The sequence below is a fragment of the Dryas octopetala genome, chromosome 5, assembly GCF_963921425.1.
Source record: "Dryas octopetala chromosome 5, drDryOcto1.1, whole genome shotgun sequence".
NCBI lineage: Eukaryota > Viridiplantae > Streptophyta > Magnoliopsida > Rosales > Rosaceae > Dryas > Dryas octopetala.
In genome coordinates this window covers 11837156-11851365 of record NC_141370.1, presented here as the reverse complement: position 1 = coordinate 11851365, position 14210 = coordinate 11837156, and the positions used below count along the sequence as shown (strand labels likewise).

Below are 14210 nucleotides of genomic sequence, written 5' to 3'. Positions count from 1 at the left end.
TTGCATTCCAAACGAGGCCTTAGAGTACAATACTAATCTTAAAGTCATCAAATTTTTATCAAATAATGTGTTAGTACAGGTGCTAATATATCTATGAGCATTTTGAACTATGTAATTAAAGATTTAGAAGAAAATTTTATAAAGCTAATCATTTTTTCATTTTCATTAAAGATTTGTAGCCATTCTTTTTAGAATTTTAAAAATATAATCTTCAAGTAGTGTTGGAACTCTCATTGCATAGTACTCGGATCCTCTCAAACACTATTTGACAAAATTCCAGCACTATTGAAGATTTGAAGGAGTGTTTTTTCTCAATTTAGAATGGTAATACACTCATTTTAAGTGCCACCAGGCTGGATGCATATATATGAATGCAGCAGCCACAACACAAATATGAAATAGAAAATTAAGAAATAAAGTATGACATTGACCCTTTTTTTTGGTTCATAAGTTTGGCATTGACCTGGTCAGCCGCAAACTAGTACTTAAGAGTGTTAGAGGGAATAAATAATGAGTATCAGTACTGGCCGTGTTGGTGGGTACTGGGGACTCAGCAACATAATAGTCATTCCTGTTCCTCGGTCACAACTCACAAGGCTCACAAGTCACAACAAAACAAACAAACAAACAAACAAACAAAATACCTTTTTAATGTGTTCATTGGGGATGAATTAATTACCTCTGGTAGATGGATAAGGTCATTTGACAAAAACTCCAATTCCGTACATATTACCTAACTTTTATCACACATATATTGACAATTGAAGATAAGGTCATCCAAGTTGTGCACCAAAACACATTACAATTAAGCCCTAATAATTCACACATTAGGATTTAATTGACACCATAAAAAAAAAAAATAAAAAAAATACCCTTACCACGTAATATTAGGATAATGGGAAAAAACCATCAAATTAAATACTTACAATGTTCGTTTTTGGCAACATGTACTCATTGAGAAAGGAGCCTGATCAGTCTAATTGATGAAATCAATTAATCAAGTCAATAATACCATCAGTAGTTCACAAATCGACGCATCATAATCCTAATGAAATTATTACAGAACCATACAAACAGTTGTTGGGACCAGCCCTCAAGTAAAAGAGAGCTACAATTTCTATATAAGAACAAACAAACGCTCAAGTCATCATGAAAGATGCAGGCAATATCTTAAAGATTCCGATTTGTGGGGTCCTCTAAGAATGCAACTTGGGTTAGCTTGGAGCCAATTCCCATCCCAAAACGATGATGGATTAGCAATTAGCATAGCACCCTAGTTCAAATGTTTCTTACTTTAAACTATAAAGCATATGTGATGGTCATTTGGGCCCATAAAACAATTGGATTGGCATCTGCAGTAAAGAATTTCTAATCTTTTAGATGTTATATCTAAGTGTAGGATTTTGAATTGAAATCAAAGACCACTCAAATTAACTACATCAGTCAAGAATCAAGATCAAGCTTTCAAGTACAGTTATTATTCCTTAAAGAGTGGCTAAACTTTTGCCATATTACCAGAGCAAAAGTTCTTATTCGCAGACAATAGCACACTAGCTAGTTAGAACTCTAGTGATGAACACAAAGAAGCTAATTGGTCAAAAAAAAAAAAGAACACAAAGAAGCTGTGACAAAAATTTCAATCAGTTGCAAGTGGTCCACCCACTAGAAAGAAAAGAAAATATGGTATGGCTAAGTGGTACCTATCATGGCTGTCAAACTTCAAACTTAAGATGAAAGGTGCATATGATCACTTCAGCCACAACAAGGAATCTTCCATCTATTAGCTTACCTCTCCTTGCCTAGTTGCCTTGATCAAGATCAAAACAGCAAAATCTGAACAGGGTCATGGCTTCTTATGGATCAAGACTGGTGGTGCCAATAGATGTGAAAAAGAAGCCATGGGAACAGAAACTTCCCCTTCACAACCGGTGGCACCCGGACATACCACCAGTAGCGGAAGTTGCAGTAGGAGAGGTTTTTCGAGTTGAGATGGTGGATTTCAGTGGGGGTGGTATTACCAAAGAATACACTGCAGAGGACATCAAACATGCTGATCCCTCCATTGTGAGTTCCCCACTATTTTTGTGTGTTTTGCATCTTTTCCACTTCTATTGCATTCACTGCAGGCAACTGGATGCAACAGTAAGTAGTACAATAGTTACAACATAGTTCCATAAAATTTGGAAGAACACAGAAATGATCTTAATGGCATGTGCAGAGTATCATGCACTTCAACTTTTAAACTAAACAGCATCAATTTATTTCAAGTCAATACACAATCAACTTCTAGCCATAGTATGATTACAGTGTACTCTGCAAGTTTCTGTAGGAATTAGGAATCATTTCTTCATCGTTTGATAGCAGAAAAATGGCCATGTGCTTTTTACGAAGGTCCAGAATATCTTCTCCAAATGTTTTCATCAAAGCACTGAGACTTCAAATAAGTTGGGGGAAAGATCAATAATTTATGAGAAAGAAAATTGAACCAGGCAAAAGGATCTTAATCTGCATATACACATCCAAACGCAATCTGATTCCTATAACCCTGCTACAAACTTCTTCTAATGCTTGATTAGTCAAATTAAAAATATGTAAATTGTTTTGTATTTGTCCTTTATTGAAAGGTAGTTCGGACCCCTTGGAAAAACTTGTCACTCCCATTTGTCATCTAACAATTGTATGGACATCCCACTTGTCACTCCCAATTGAAAGGTAGTTGGGACCCCTAGATGCTATTCGGTTACCCTATGAGTATAAAACATACATCCCTATGCTCCCTGTTTTTCCAGTAATTCATCTATGGCTCCTCTGACTCCGAGACTAGTAGTACCAGTAGACTTAAAGAGCAAACCATGGCAGCAAAAGCTACCTCTTCACAACCGTTGGCACCCTCACATACCCCCAGTGGCTGAGGTTAAAACCGGTGAGGTCTTTAGAGTAGAGATGGTAGACTGGACTGGAGGTGCTATTAAAGATGATGAGTCTGCACAAGACATAAAATCCATAGACCTCTCAACTGTAAGTATGATTTTATGCTATTTAACAAAAACTAAAACCCCTTAGTCCAAGTTAAGAACAGACAACTAACCAAAAAAGCATTAAAACCAATAAACTCCCACAACAGGTCAAATATGTTATGCATAGGATCCACTTAAGATCTCGAGTCTACAAAGTATCCTGATCAGAAGAAACAACCTATATAATCTATCAGTAGTATGAAGAACAAGAACATCTGCATTTGTTAATTAACATAAAAAACTAATAGGTTTCAAAACTGGTCCAGGTTCATTATCTCAGTGGGCCTATTAGAATTTTAGACAAGGATGGAACTCCAGCAAAGCCAGGTGATCTTCTGGCAGTTGAGATATGCAACTTGGGTCCTCTCCCAGGAGATGAATGGGGTTTCACAGCAACATTTGACAGAGAAAATGGAGGGGGTTTTCTGACTGACCATTTTCCTTCTGCAACCAAAGCTATTTGGTATTTTGAAGGGATATATGCCTACTCTCCTCACATACCAGGTGAATCTCAACCTACTTCCTTTTCTTGTGCTAGCAATGCTATTAAAGGATTCATCAAGGTAGCCCTCCCTAATGTTTAGCTAAGCCTATAAAACAAACCCAAAGTAGTGCTATAATTTGTGCTACTGACATACTTGTATATGCATGGCAGGAGTGAGATTCCCAGGTTTAACTCACCCTGGAATAGTTGGGACAGCACCATCAATGGAACTCCTGAATATATGGAATGAAAGGGAGAGACAACTTGAAGAAAATGGACCCGCGTCTATAAAACTATGTGAGGTTTTGCATCAACGACCATTGGCAAACCTACCATCAACAAAAGGTTGCGTCCTTGGAATGGTATGCTACGTTGAACACTTTGAGGGTATAAAAGTAATGATGAAAAACCTCAAACAGGACTAAATTTCCATAATAGGTTTGCTGCTCAATATAGAAAAATGTAAAATTATGCAACCTACTGCCCAGAGACAATACTCATGCTTTTGAATTCCTATCCCTAAAATCTAGCTATACTAACATGTCATGGTTATACATAGATCAAAGAGGGCACCCCTGAATGGGAAACGATAGCTAAGGAGGCTGCAAGAACAATTCCAGGAAGAGAAAATGGAGGCAATTGTGACATCAAAAATCTTAGTAGAGGTTCAAAGATATACCTTCCAGTATTCATTGAAGGAGCAAATCTTAGTACTGGTGACATGCACTTTTCCCAGGGTGATGGTGAAATCTCATTCTGTGGGGCAATTGAGATGAGTGGTTTCCTGGAGCTCAAGTAAATTTCACACCTCATCTCTTAACATTTTCTGCAGCTATACTAGAGGTTTTGTTGAGCAAAGATTGGAGCTGTTAAAAAAAAAAAAAACTTTATACTCGCAGATTCAAATTCAAACATACAACATAACATGCCACACACATACATAATATCATTCACAGCATACCCTATATGATGATCCGTTATCTGATTAGGTGTGAAATCATAAGGGACGGAATGAAGGAATACCTTACACCAATGGGTCCCACTCCTCTTCACGTGAACCCAATCTTTGAGATAGGCCCTGTCGAGCCAAGATTCTCAGAATGGCTGGTATTTGAGGGCATCAGTGTTGATGAGAGTGGGAAGCAGCATTACCTAGATGCAACTGTTGCTTACAAGCGTGCAGTACTCAATGCCATTGATTACCTCTCTAAATTTGGATACTCCAAAGAACAGGTTTTTGAACTCTCTTCATAACACATATACAAGTCCCCCAAGAATTCACACAATCACATGCATATCCATAACACATATACAATTTCCCCAAGAACTCACAAAATCACATGCATACTATACACCCAAAGACATGCAACCATAAATCATTGTAGTCTTCATTACTGATCTAGGACCTGTCATGTATCAGAGCTACCTTCTGTTGTCATGCTGTCCATGTGAGGGAAGAATTTCTGGAATAGTTGACTCTCCAAATGCTGTTGCAACCCTAGCAATCCCAACAGCTATCTTTGACCAGGTATCTATTTCCAGCCCAGTCTCCAACAGACATATATTACCCTATACTACCACTTTACCATCTACAATTGATTCCAGTTATACAGGTTGCTATTTGAAACTACCTAGTCAGATTACTGAAATTTCAATAGATATAATATCAAAATGCTTAACACCATAGATTATATTCTGTTAATATTTACAAATATAACTAAGATGTCTTCTCTTCTCTCCTAAGTTGTTACACAGTGATTACATGGTTCAAGAAACAAAAATGAGCTCTTCTAGTCAGAACAATAGTCACAAAATATAAGAACTTGTGTACACAGTACACTGCTATTTTACTTGTACCTTAGATGATCCCTCAATCAATCCCATTGATAACAGATATCCTAATGCTCAGGAAGCAAGGTATAAGGTAAGGGTAGAGGATCATTTCCTGTTCTAAATCAAAGTACTTTTTCATGTGCACACTAAGATAAATAAACTAAGCCTCACAGAAGGTGTGCCAATGTTCTTTCCTATTACAAAGCTCACAAGAAATTAATCTAGTAAACAGTAATGGTTGGCATGAAGCCAATTGATATGTCTACATTGTACATCATTTTCTCTAAAAATGCCAACCGTGCATGTGCACAGGATATTCGTCCAAGAACAAACAAGGTGCCAGTTGGCCCCCGGATAGTGAGGAGACCAGACGTCCTGAAATGTACTTATGACGGAAATTTGCCAACGACCAGGAACCCTAGTTCAGCAACATAACTCTTTGTCAAGGGTGCTCAGTAAATTAAGCAGACATTTCAGCCTATATTTTCCATGCCTGCCAAACCAGGCACATATTGGCATATATAGGAGGTAGAACTGAATTATCAATGGAAGTTATCCACATTCTGTGTAAGCAGTGTGATGCAGGAGCATCTCCTAGGGTTCCAAGAAATAGTATCTTTTTTAGTAACTTTCTAATTTTTGTTTCCTAGTTTGATTTAGAGAGTAGTTTCCTGATTTCATTAGGTTTTTAAGGTAATTTTACTTTATGTTTTCCTAGTTAGCTAAGGTTTATTGTTTTCCTAGTGAGTTGAGAAATATGTTTTCCATATAAGCTTAAGGCTTAGGTTGTAATAGACAGTTTTTGATTCTATATTACTCAGAGATTTCTGATTTCAGAATTTCTTTTGGGTTCCTAAACCCTAGAACTCATCTATCTACGTTCCAACTTTGATTACATAGCTTTTATCTCTCTCTTTTCTACTGTTATTGCTGGATTTTCCTTTCTACTGTGGTTTTTGCCCTATTACTGAAGCAAGACAGCAGCCTTATGCTTATGTTCTGCATCAAATTGGTATCAGAGCAAAGCCTGGTTGAACAACCATTGAACCCAGGTTCAAAAAAACCCTAGATCCACACCATGGCTAGACATGGTAGAGGTCGTGGAAGAGGAAACCAAGCCGCACAAACAGAGATGGCGGAGAATGGTGATAGGGTCTATGGTGATTCTCATTAGTCGGATAGTCCATTTGTTGAAACTTTGCATGACTTGAAAGATAATAGTTTCTTGAATTTAGATCTTCCTCCTATATTTGATAGTTGTCTAAAAGACAATTGTGAAATTTGTTATGATTTTTGTTTGGGGATTGAGAAAACATTTGACAAAGAATTTGGTGAGAGTAAAGAAAAAGTTGGATTTGCAAATTTTTTCAAGGAAGAGGATCAATATAAATTAGAAGATAAGGTGGTACAAGAAATTCTTTAAGATATTGTTGAAAATGAGCCCAAAACCCTGATGTCACAAGACCTTATAGAAAATATTACTTTTGAATATGTTGATTTTATAGGGGTTGATGGCTTGATGCTATGAATTTCAAAATTGCCAAGAACCTAATTGATTTTGTAAATCAGATGCAAACTAATGTGAAGAAATTATGGTCTGCCATATTGATCATGGATAATAAAGCTAATTGTTCAGGAAGGATCATATATTCCAAATATCTCTTTGTTTGGAAAGGCTATAAGTTCATGAAGAGTTTATCTGGATTATATGCAGAAGTTGTGAAGACTTACTCGCTGGAGTCGAGTTTTTCCCAACCCAGTGGAGTTGATGCAAGAGCATCTCCTAGGGTTCCAAGAAATAGTATCTTTTTTAGTAACTTTCTAATTTTTGTTTCCTAATTCGATTTAGAGCGTAGTTTCCTGATTTCGTTAGGTTTTTAAGATAATTTTACTTTACGTTTTCCTAGTTAGCTAAGGTTTATTGTTTTCCTAGTGAGTTGAGGAATATGTTTTCCATATATAAGCTTAAGGCTTAGGTTGTAATAGACAGTTTTTGATTCAATATTACTCAGAGATTTCTGATTTCAGAGTTTCTTTAGGGTTCCTAAACCCTAGAACTCATCTATCTACATTCCAACTTTGATTCTATAGCTTTATTCTCTCTCTTTTCTACTGTTATTGCTGGATTTTCCTTTCTACTGTGGTTTTTGCCCTATTACTGAAGCAAGACAGCAGCCCTATGCTTCTGTCCTGCATCACAGTGTAAGCACATTGTACTAGGGGCAAAGATCGTGAACAAATCATGCAGGAAAAATTCAATCTACACTATTTCAGCATATCACTTGAAATTTTGAATTATGAAGAACTAATATAGTGACATCAAGTACAAATTTAGAATGGAGCTCAAAAAGCTAAACAAGAAAATAGGATGTCAGAAATTGTTTATCATACTCATCCAAAGACTTTAACTCAAAGCTTCAAAGCCAAAATTTCTCCATTCTCCCAGTGACAAATATATAGCAAAAGGGGCACAATGGGATATGGTGCACTCAATACACTCAATAATATATAGAGAGAGTTCGATGGTGTTGCAAGGAGGGACATTGAATGCCAAAAGACCAAAGCCAAAGGTCTAACTCAATACTCAGCACCTGAAAAAGAAAGCAGAACATATTAGGAAGAAGGGACTGACTAAAGAGAGCAATCAAAAGGAAACTGAAAGTTTCAAAAGCAGGGGAATGAAATAGTCACACCATAAACCAACCGGGTGGGGGGGGGGGGGAACATAATTGATGCAGGACACTTCCAGATAAAAGAAATAATTTGAATGTTTTTTTTACATAAATCTAATAAGAATAATCTAAGAATTCATGAACAAGAGAATTACACACTGCAACCACAACAGCAAATAAACAAATTGGAACTGCTCCAGGCAATAGTATAAAACCATACCTGCTTCCCTGATCTTGAACTGATCAACTCCTTCATTTTCTCCACAGCATATATGGAGCAAGCTCGTAGTTCAACTTCCTCCTCACTGCCTGGTTCTATTTCATTATTAGCTTCAATCATGCTGGTAAGGGTTGCACTATATTTTAGCACACCAAGCTGCTCAAGCACAGCTGGAACAATATAGTCCGCCATAATAGTGATTGAATCAATATCATGAAATTGTCCATATCCTTGACCGCTGAATGCACCCCATAAATCTGCTGCAAATATCTGCGCTCTTTTATACAAGAATATTTGGTGGCCTTTGTATACTGAATGGTCTCGAAAGCCTAGAAAATTTAATTATTGGTAGTCAGTATTACTCAGCTCCTGGGAAATAACCCTTGCAAATTATGCAACCATCAAAAAATATTTTGAACCCCAAAATATATATACCAGGAAAGTGACGAGTAACAAGGGCTACAAGCTTAACAGCTGATTTTCCACAGGACTCCACAAGATTAGATGCTTTGCCATCGAAGCTTCTCTCCAGTTCCAACCCAACCTAGGCCACAAAATTCAACAATATTCTGGCTATTAGGCTAGCTAATTGCACATCGATTTTCAGGCCCAGACAATCAAGAAATCAAACAACACGAAACTTGAAGAGTTAAAACTTCTGAAAATGTAAAGGAAAATTTCACCTCATGCAACAAACGAACTCTCTCATCCTCCAAAGGTAGTGGCCTAGGCCATTTCAACAGCTCCCGTAGTTGAGGACCTTATAACATAACCATTTTAATCAAATTACTATTGGTAAAAAAGCAACACCTAAGTCAGTGTATGACTTTTAAAGTGTCAAACATGTGCAAAAGTCTACCTATTATTTGAACTCTCTGTCCTACTATTATTAATTTTTTTTCCTTCATTTACCAATTGGGATGAAAAGTACACATGACAAATATCACAATTTGTATGTGAAATGACATATGTGTGGACATGGAGATATGTTTTCAAGAAAATAAGTACCAGTGTACTTCTGCAGACGATCAGTATCAAACACAGATTTGTCATTTTGTAGAGCTGCCTTTAGTCCGGAGGCCAAATGATCGTAACTTAAGTCCTTATCTGTTAAGAAAAAACAACATAAAGAAAATGATCAGACAGAAAATTTAGTGGAGCAAACTACAAACATGTGCATGAAAAATTCTCACTTAAGATAGATGAATTTAAGAATTTGTAATGCTGAAAGCTGCAGATAGCTAAAGAAAGCATTTCTTAGTTTCCTAATTTTATTATTTAAACAAATCAGACAATAAAACCACCTAGCGCATTGAGGGGAGGGTGTTTATAGATACACACTTAATGTTCTGATAATGCTCTGAGAACAGATATATACCTTCAATCTATTTGTAGTATTTGCCTTAAATTAAGATTTCAAACTTTTATTCTAAACCTTGGAAATTAAAAATATTGTCCCTCTCTTACAATCTTAAATTCCAGTTAGGATCCATCTTCTCTTACAATCTTGATTTGCAGCCATTAGGATCCATCTTCTCTGTTTTACAATCTTAAATTCCAGTTCTTTTAGTAAACCAAATTTCACATTTGCTTACAAGCATAGGTACTTTCAGTTCATAAGAATAAGTTATTTGTAAGCCATTTAGGCCAACGTACAATAAGCCACTTGCTTTCGATGCTTCTTGTATTTTACTGGTAGTGATATAAAATTATTGATGCTATAACATAACCGATCTGTTTCTTCAACTGCATACAGCGAGCAACTAATATAGAGTTCCTTAAGTAACAATATGAAACCGCACTACAACAAACACACACACATACACACATACACACATTGAACTTCAACATTATAGTATTACCATGACATGAAAGACTTCAAATCTTGATAACACAGTGCAGCACATTAAGTTTAAAAAAAAAAAAAAAAAAACAAACTATAATAAAACAAAGCACAGAAAAACAATACTGAGTTTATAAGTTGAAACACAATTACCAAATTTCTACAGCTTGGCTCAGTCATAAAAAATAATTTGGAAAGCAAAAAAGCATAATAACCCGAGAGATAATGGGTTATTAATATTATGATGAGAACAAAACAGAGCCGTGTTCTCTAAGGTAATAAAGGGCTTCTGTTTTCTAAGCATGTCGGTATGGCCCTATATTCTCTTCCTCTCAGTATAGTAAAATTGGTGAGCATTGATGTGACAACCCTATAGCTGGCTAAATGGAGTCCACTATTGCAGACCCATATTCTTGACTAAATCATAGTTTCTTAAACAACCCAACAATAAAGCAAAAATAGCGAAATGTCAAGCAATTGCATATTTTTAGTCTCATGGGTAAATAGACCAAATGGGTAGACGGTAGACCTGTCATGACCATATAATATGCTATGAGCCTAAGAAAGGAAAAAAAAAGAAAAGTATAAGATATGGTGGTTTACCAGGCCAAAAGCAGAAATTGAGAGCATCCAACACAAACAGGTACTGAACGGTTAGCGGCCCATTGTCAAAATAGTGAATCCCTTCAAAATCCCAATTCACCTTCGGGATTGTGTCGATAGTCTCCGCCACTTTCTTAATCCCTTCACCCAAAAAAACAAAAACAGTAAATAAAATACAAAAAATGAAATAGAATGAAATACAGCATGCTTAAGCAAAACATCAAATGCGGCATTTTTGCTGAGTTGCTCAGTCAGACCTGAGGAGTCGACGACGACGTGAGAAGAGTGGCTTGCGACCCAAGCAGAGCTTGCTCTAACATCGTCCATGGCTGTGGCGAGTGAACGAGTGAGCGAGTGTGCGAGTGTGCGCGAGTGTGCGAGTGTGCGAGTGCGAGCCTCTCTCTCTGTTGGAACCCTAAGAATCGCAATGCGCAGCCAGAGGTGCAGAATGTGGACTCGTTCTTGTTTTTCGTCGTTCGAAGTTTCCCGCTTTTGTGGCTTTCAGGATAATGCCTTATTTATATTATTTATTTTTATTAATTCCATGTCAGCAGTCTGACCCTGATTCTGAAATTCCGACGGCCACAATTTTTCCATCAATAGTAAGTAGCTCACGTGGGATGACCCTACAAAAAGAGGGTGAAAATGGCCAATGCAAGACTTTCTGCACGTTTTTCATGCCACAAATCTTTCAGGGTCTGATCCAGAACCGACTCTACTGTCTCCACTGACCCAGGATTGGGAAAGAGGGTTGGGTTGTGTATGGTCCAGTTGTGGAGGGTGGGCCTGGATGTCTTAATATTAGAGCTTAATATTAGGCCTGATAAACACACTTTTGAAAAAGGCTCTATTTGTTTTATGGCCCAATTAAGGGACTGGTTGGATTTAGGTGGCTCATGGATGAGTTTTGTTTGGGTTGGCCAAAATTTACCAGTCTTTCATGGCCAAAAAAATTCTTTGATGGATGGTAATGACAAAGGGAGGGACTATTCAGACCACCCAAAAGGACTGAGTTGACTATCATCTCATTTTTTTGCCTCTTTTTTTTCTATTTTGCCCTTGAATTAAAAAAAAAAACTCATTTTTTCAAATTTGGCCTGCCACCCATCCCACCGCATGCGCGACCCCACCCCTTCCTACCGTCGGTCGACCCCACCCACCCCTGATCTCCCTTCTCTCTCTCTCTTCCCTCTTTCTGCCTTCCTCCTTCTCTCTTCCGTCTCTCTGCCTCCATCCTTCACCGGACCACAATAGGTGGCCGACACGACCCCATAGACCTCCAGATCGGGGGTCGTGCCGGCCACCCTTGGTGGTCCGGTGATGGAGGGAGGCAGAGAGAGAAGAGAGAGAGAAGGGAAATCGGGGGTGGGGTGGGGTCGCGTCGATGATAAGAGGGGTGGGGTCGTGCCGGCCGTGGAGAGGGGTGGGGTTGCACTGACGGTGGGGATGGGTGGTCGGCCAAATTGGAAAAATGAGGTTTTTTTTTAATGCAGGGGCAAAATAGGAAAAAAAAAGGGCAAAAAAATGAGAGGGTGGTCAACTCAGTCCTTTTGGGTGGTCTGAATAGTCCCCCCCAATGACAAATTCGACCTCGCCCCGCCTTCTTGTCACCCCTAGTCATCTCCCTACCATATTTAAATAAATTGTGATTTATCATCCATCTTTTTATAGTCTTCAGTATTTACTTTCTTGTACGAGTGTATTAATTATGATAAGTTTTGGAATAATAAAATGTGATTAATATTTGTTTGCGATAAAAATTGGACTAACAATGGATGAATGTAAATCATAGTTGCACAAACAGACAAGCATGATGTAGAATGGTTCACCATGATCGATTTGATCGTGCTACGTCCACTTGAGGTTTGTGTTTAGGTTTCCACTATGAATAATGTGTTACAATTGTACCATGACAGAGCATAAGGGCTCTAGAGAGAAAAATAAAGAGATTTCCCCATACTAAATGGTGGAGGGCAAGGGCGGCTTGAGGATGGGCAACCAGACCTGACATAATATAGTATTTCAAGTAGGGGTGGGCATGGGTTGAGTTAGGTTGGGTTGCGTCGGATTTGGACCCAACCCTCTCACCAAATCGAGATGATCAGTATAGGTTTTTGGACAACCTAAACCAACCTATGAGAAAATCAAAACTGCACACTGACCCAACCCACTTGAATCGGATTGGGTCGGTTCGGTACTCAGTTTTGGGCTTAATTATTTTGTTAAAAGCCCAACTTCAAAACTAATTTACTAGGTTCATCTTTATATAAGGCCAAAAGGCTCAATTTATTAAAACCCAAGCACCAACCACTATCATAAGAAACTGGTGATGGAAAAAAGGCTTTGGAGCATATTTATAATAGAGGAAAGGGAAATGACTTTTGGTTTCTTCTGATGTGGGATTTGTTTTACTGACTTCTCTACTAACAGCAACCTTGTAATGGTCTGTCTGCATAGAAATTCCACCACCATCTTCAACTAAAGAACTTCCCCCACATTCGAACCAAAACTCACCTCACAATTCCTCAAATCAACCTCATAAATTCCTGTCAAAATCAACCCATGATCCTCATGTTCACCAAAAAGTATGGAAATGCCCTATGCCAAAACAGTGATCTCCACAGCAACCGCAGTTACCATGCTCATTTGTCTATCATGATTTCCCTTTGATGAACTGTCACGCCCCAAAACCTGGGTACGTAACAGAGGCACCTATCTTGAGAATACCTGAGGCTACAACAACCAATCCCCCGGTGTTATAATCCCAAATATTCACAAAATAGGTTAAGCCTTTTGGTTTAGTAGAATGGGTTGGATCAGAGTGCTTGAGTTTGCAGCGGAAAAATATAGAAATAATTAATTCATAATTGAACCAACCCTCGGAGCTACTATTGTTTAAAGTAACTTCAAAGAAACTGTTTATATAGACTCGATAATTCAAAAGTAGACAACCCAAGGACTCAGTGTATATACAGGATATGACCAAGGGTATATAAAGATAGTAAAAGGTCACCAAAGACCTGCCCAAGGAAATATACTGACTAAACAGGAACACAGGAGTTGACAAGCTCGAGACCGCACCACCACCCCCTTAATTGAGGCCGTCAAAGTCCAAACGCGCAACACCTAAGAGGGAGAAAAACAACAATGTAGGGGTGAGCATCACATACGTTCATTGCTCCCCCTCAGGGAAATCCCTGCTAGGTTTGAAAAATAGTATGAGATAATTTAAAATCAAATGCACAACACAAACCAGTTGTCAAGCTTGTAAAAATAGTAGCATGCTCATACAGTTTTCAAAATACAGTTTTTCAGGCCCAAGTTCAGAATCATACCTGTTGACCAGCCGTTAGGGCTAACTACTCTCTCACAAAAACATAATAAAGTTCTACAGTCATTTGACCGGGACAAGGTAGCGAAAGTGGCCATTTCATGGTTGTACCGCCTAGACTGGCCTCCCAAGAAGGACAATCGACCAGTCCGTCCGTATAACCCCTCATGAGGTTTTGGGGATCGAAACCCAGGGTCTACCGTAAAA

At 38.1% G+C, this 14210-nt stretch overlaps 2 protein-coding genes across 4 annotated transcripts; one reads left to right on the top strand and one right to left on the bottom strand.

The window, feature by feature from the left end:
• Window positions 1–1708: 1708 nt before the first annotated feature.
• Window positions 1709–6261, top strand: LOC147284328 (Acetamidase/Formamidase family protein). 3 transcript variants are annotated; one of them, XM_086243296.1, is made up of 7 exons: window positions 1709–2064; window positions 3284–3521; window positions 3673–3863; window positions 4061–4296; window positions 4491–4734; window positions 4922–5029; window positions 5647–6261. In XM_086243296.1, exons 1-7 carry the CDS (start codon window positions 1846–1848, stop codon window positions 5767–5769), a joined length of 1359 nt encoding a protein of 452 aa, XP_086099422.1. In that variant the 5' UTR covers window positions 1709–1845; the 3' UTR covers window positions 5770–6261. The 3 variants fall into 3 exon arrangements, with proteins under 3 accessions (XP_086099422.1, XP_086099423.1, XP_086099421.1); XM_086243295.1 differs by lacking the exon at window positions 1709–2064 and adding an exon at window positions 2790–3018; XM_086243297.1 differs by lacking the exons at window positions 4922–5029; window positions 5647–6261 and adding an exon at window positions 2790–3018 and having other exon boundaries at window positions 1908–2064; window positions 4491–4770.
• Window positions 6262–7594: 1333 nt separating this feature from the next.
• On the bottom strand, window positions 7595–11141 carry LOC147284327 (uncharacterized). Its single transcript, XM_086243298.1, has 7 exons — window positions 10930–11141; window positions 10673–10813; window positions 9235–9333; window positions 8910–8986; window positions 8662–8770; window positions 8227–8555; window positions 7595–7925 (listed from the first exon to the last, which is right to left on the bottom strand). The coding sequence occupies exons 1-7, from the start codon at window positions 10997–10999 to the stop codon at window positions 7833–7835; spliced, it is 918 nt and encodes a 305-aa protein (XP_086099424.1). The 5' UTR covers window positions 11000–11141; the 3' UTR covers window positions 7595–7832.
• Between the last annotated feature and the right edge of the window lie 3069 nt (window positions 11142–14210).

Bases quoted from the DNA above. Each gene is read 5' to 3' on its own strand.
- LOC147284328 (XM_086243296.1), top strand. From the start codon at position 1,846: ATGGCTTCTTATGGATCAAGACTGGTGGTGCCAATAGATGTGAAAAAG. The intron at 2,065-3,283 runs GTGAGTTCCCCA...AAACTGGTCCAG, and splicing joins AACATGCTGATCCCTCCATT to GTTCATTATCTCAGTGGGCC. The intron at 4,735-4,921 runs GTTTTTGAACTC...GTCATGTATCAG, and splicing joins TTGGATACTCCAAAGAACAG to AGCTACCTTCTGTTGTCATG.
- LOC147284327 (XM_086243298.1), bottom strand. From the start codon at position 10,999: ATGGACGATGTTAGAGCAAGCTCTGCTTGGGTCGCAAGCCACTCTTCT. The intron at 9,334-10,672 runs GTAAACCACCAT...TTTTCTTAACAG, and splicing joins CAATTTCTGCTTTTGGCCTG to ATAAGGACTTAAGTTACGAT. The intron at 8,987-9,234 runs GTACTTATTTTC...TTATGTTATAAG, and splicing joins TCGTCTGCAGAAGTACACTG to GTCCTCAACTACGGGAGCTG.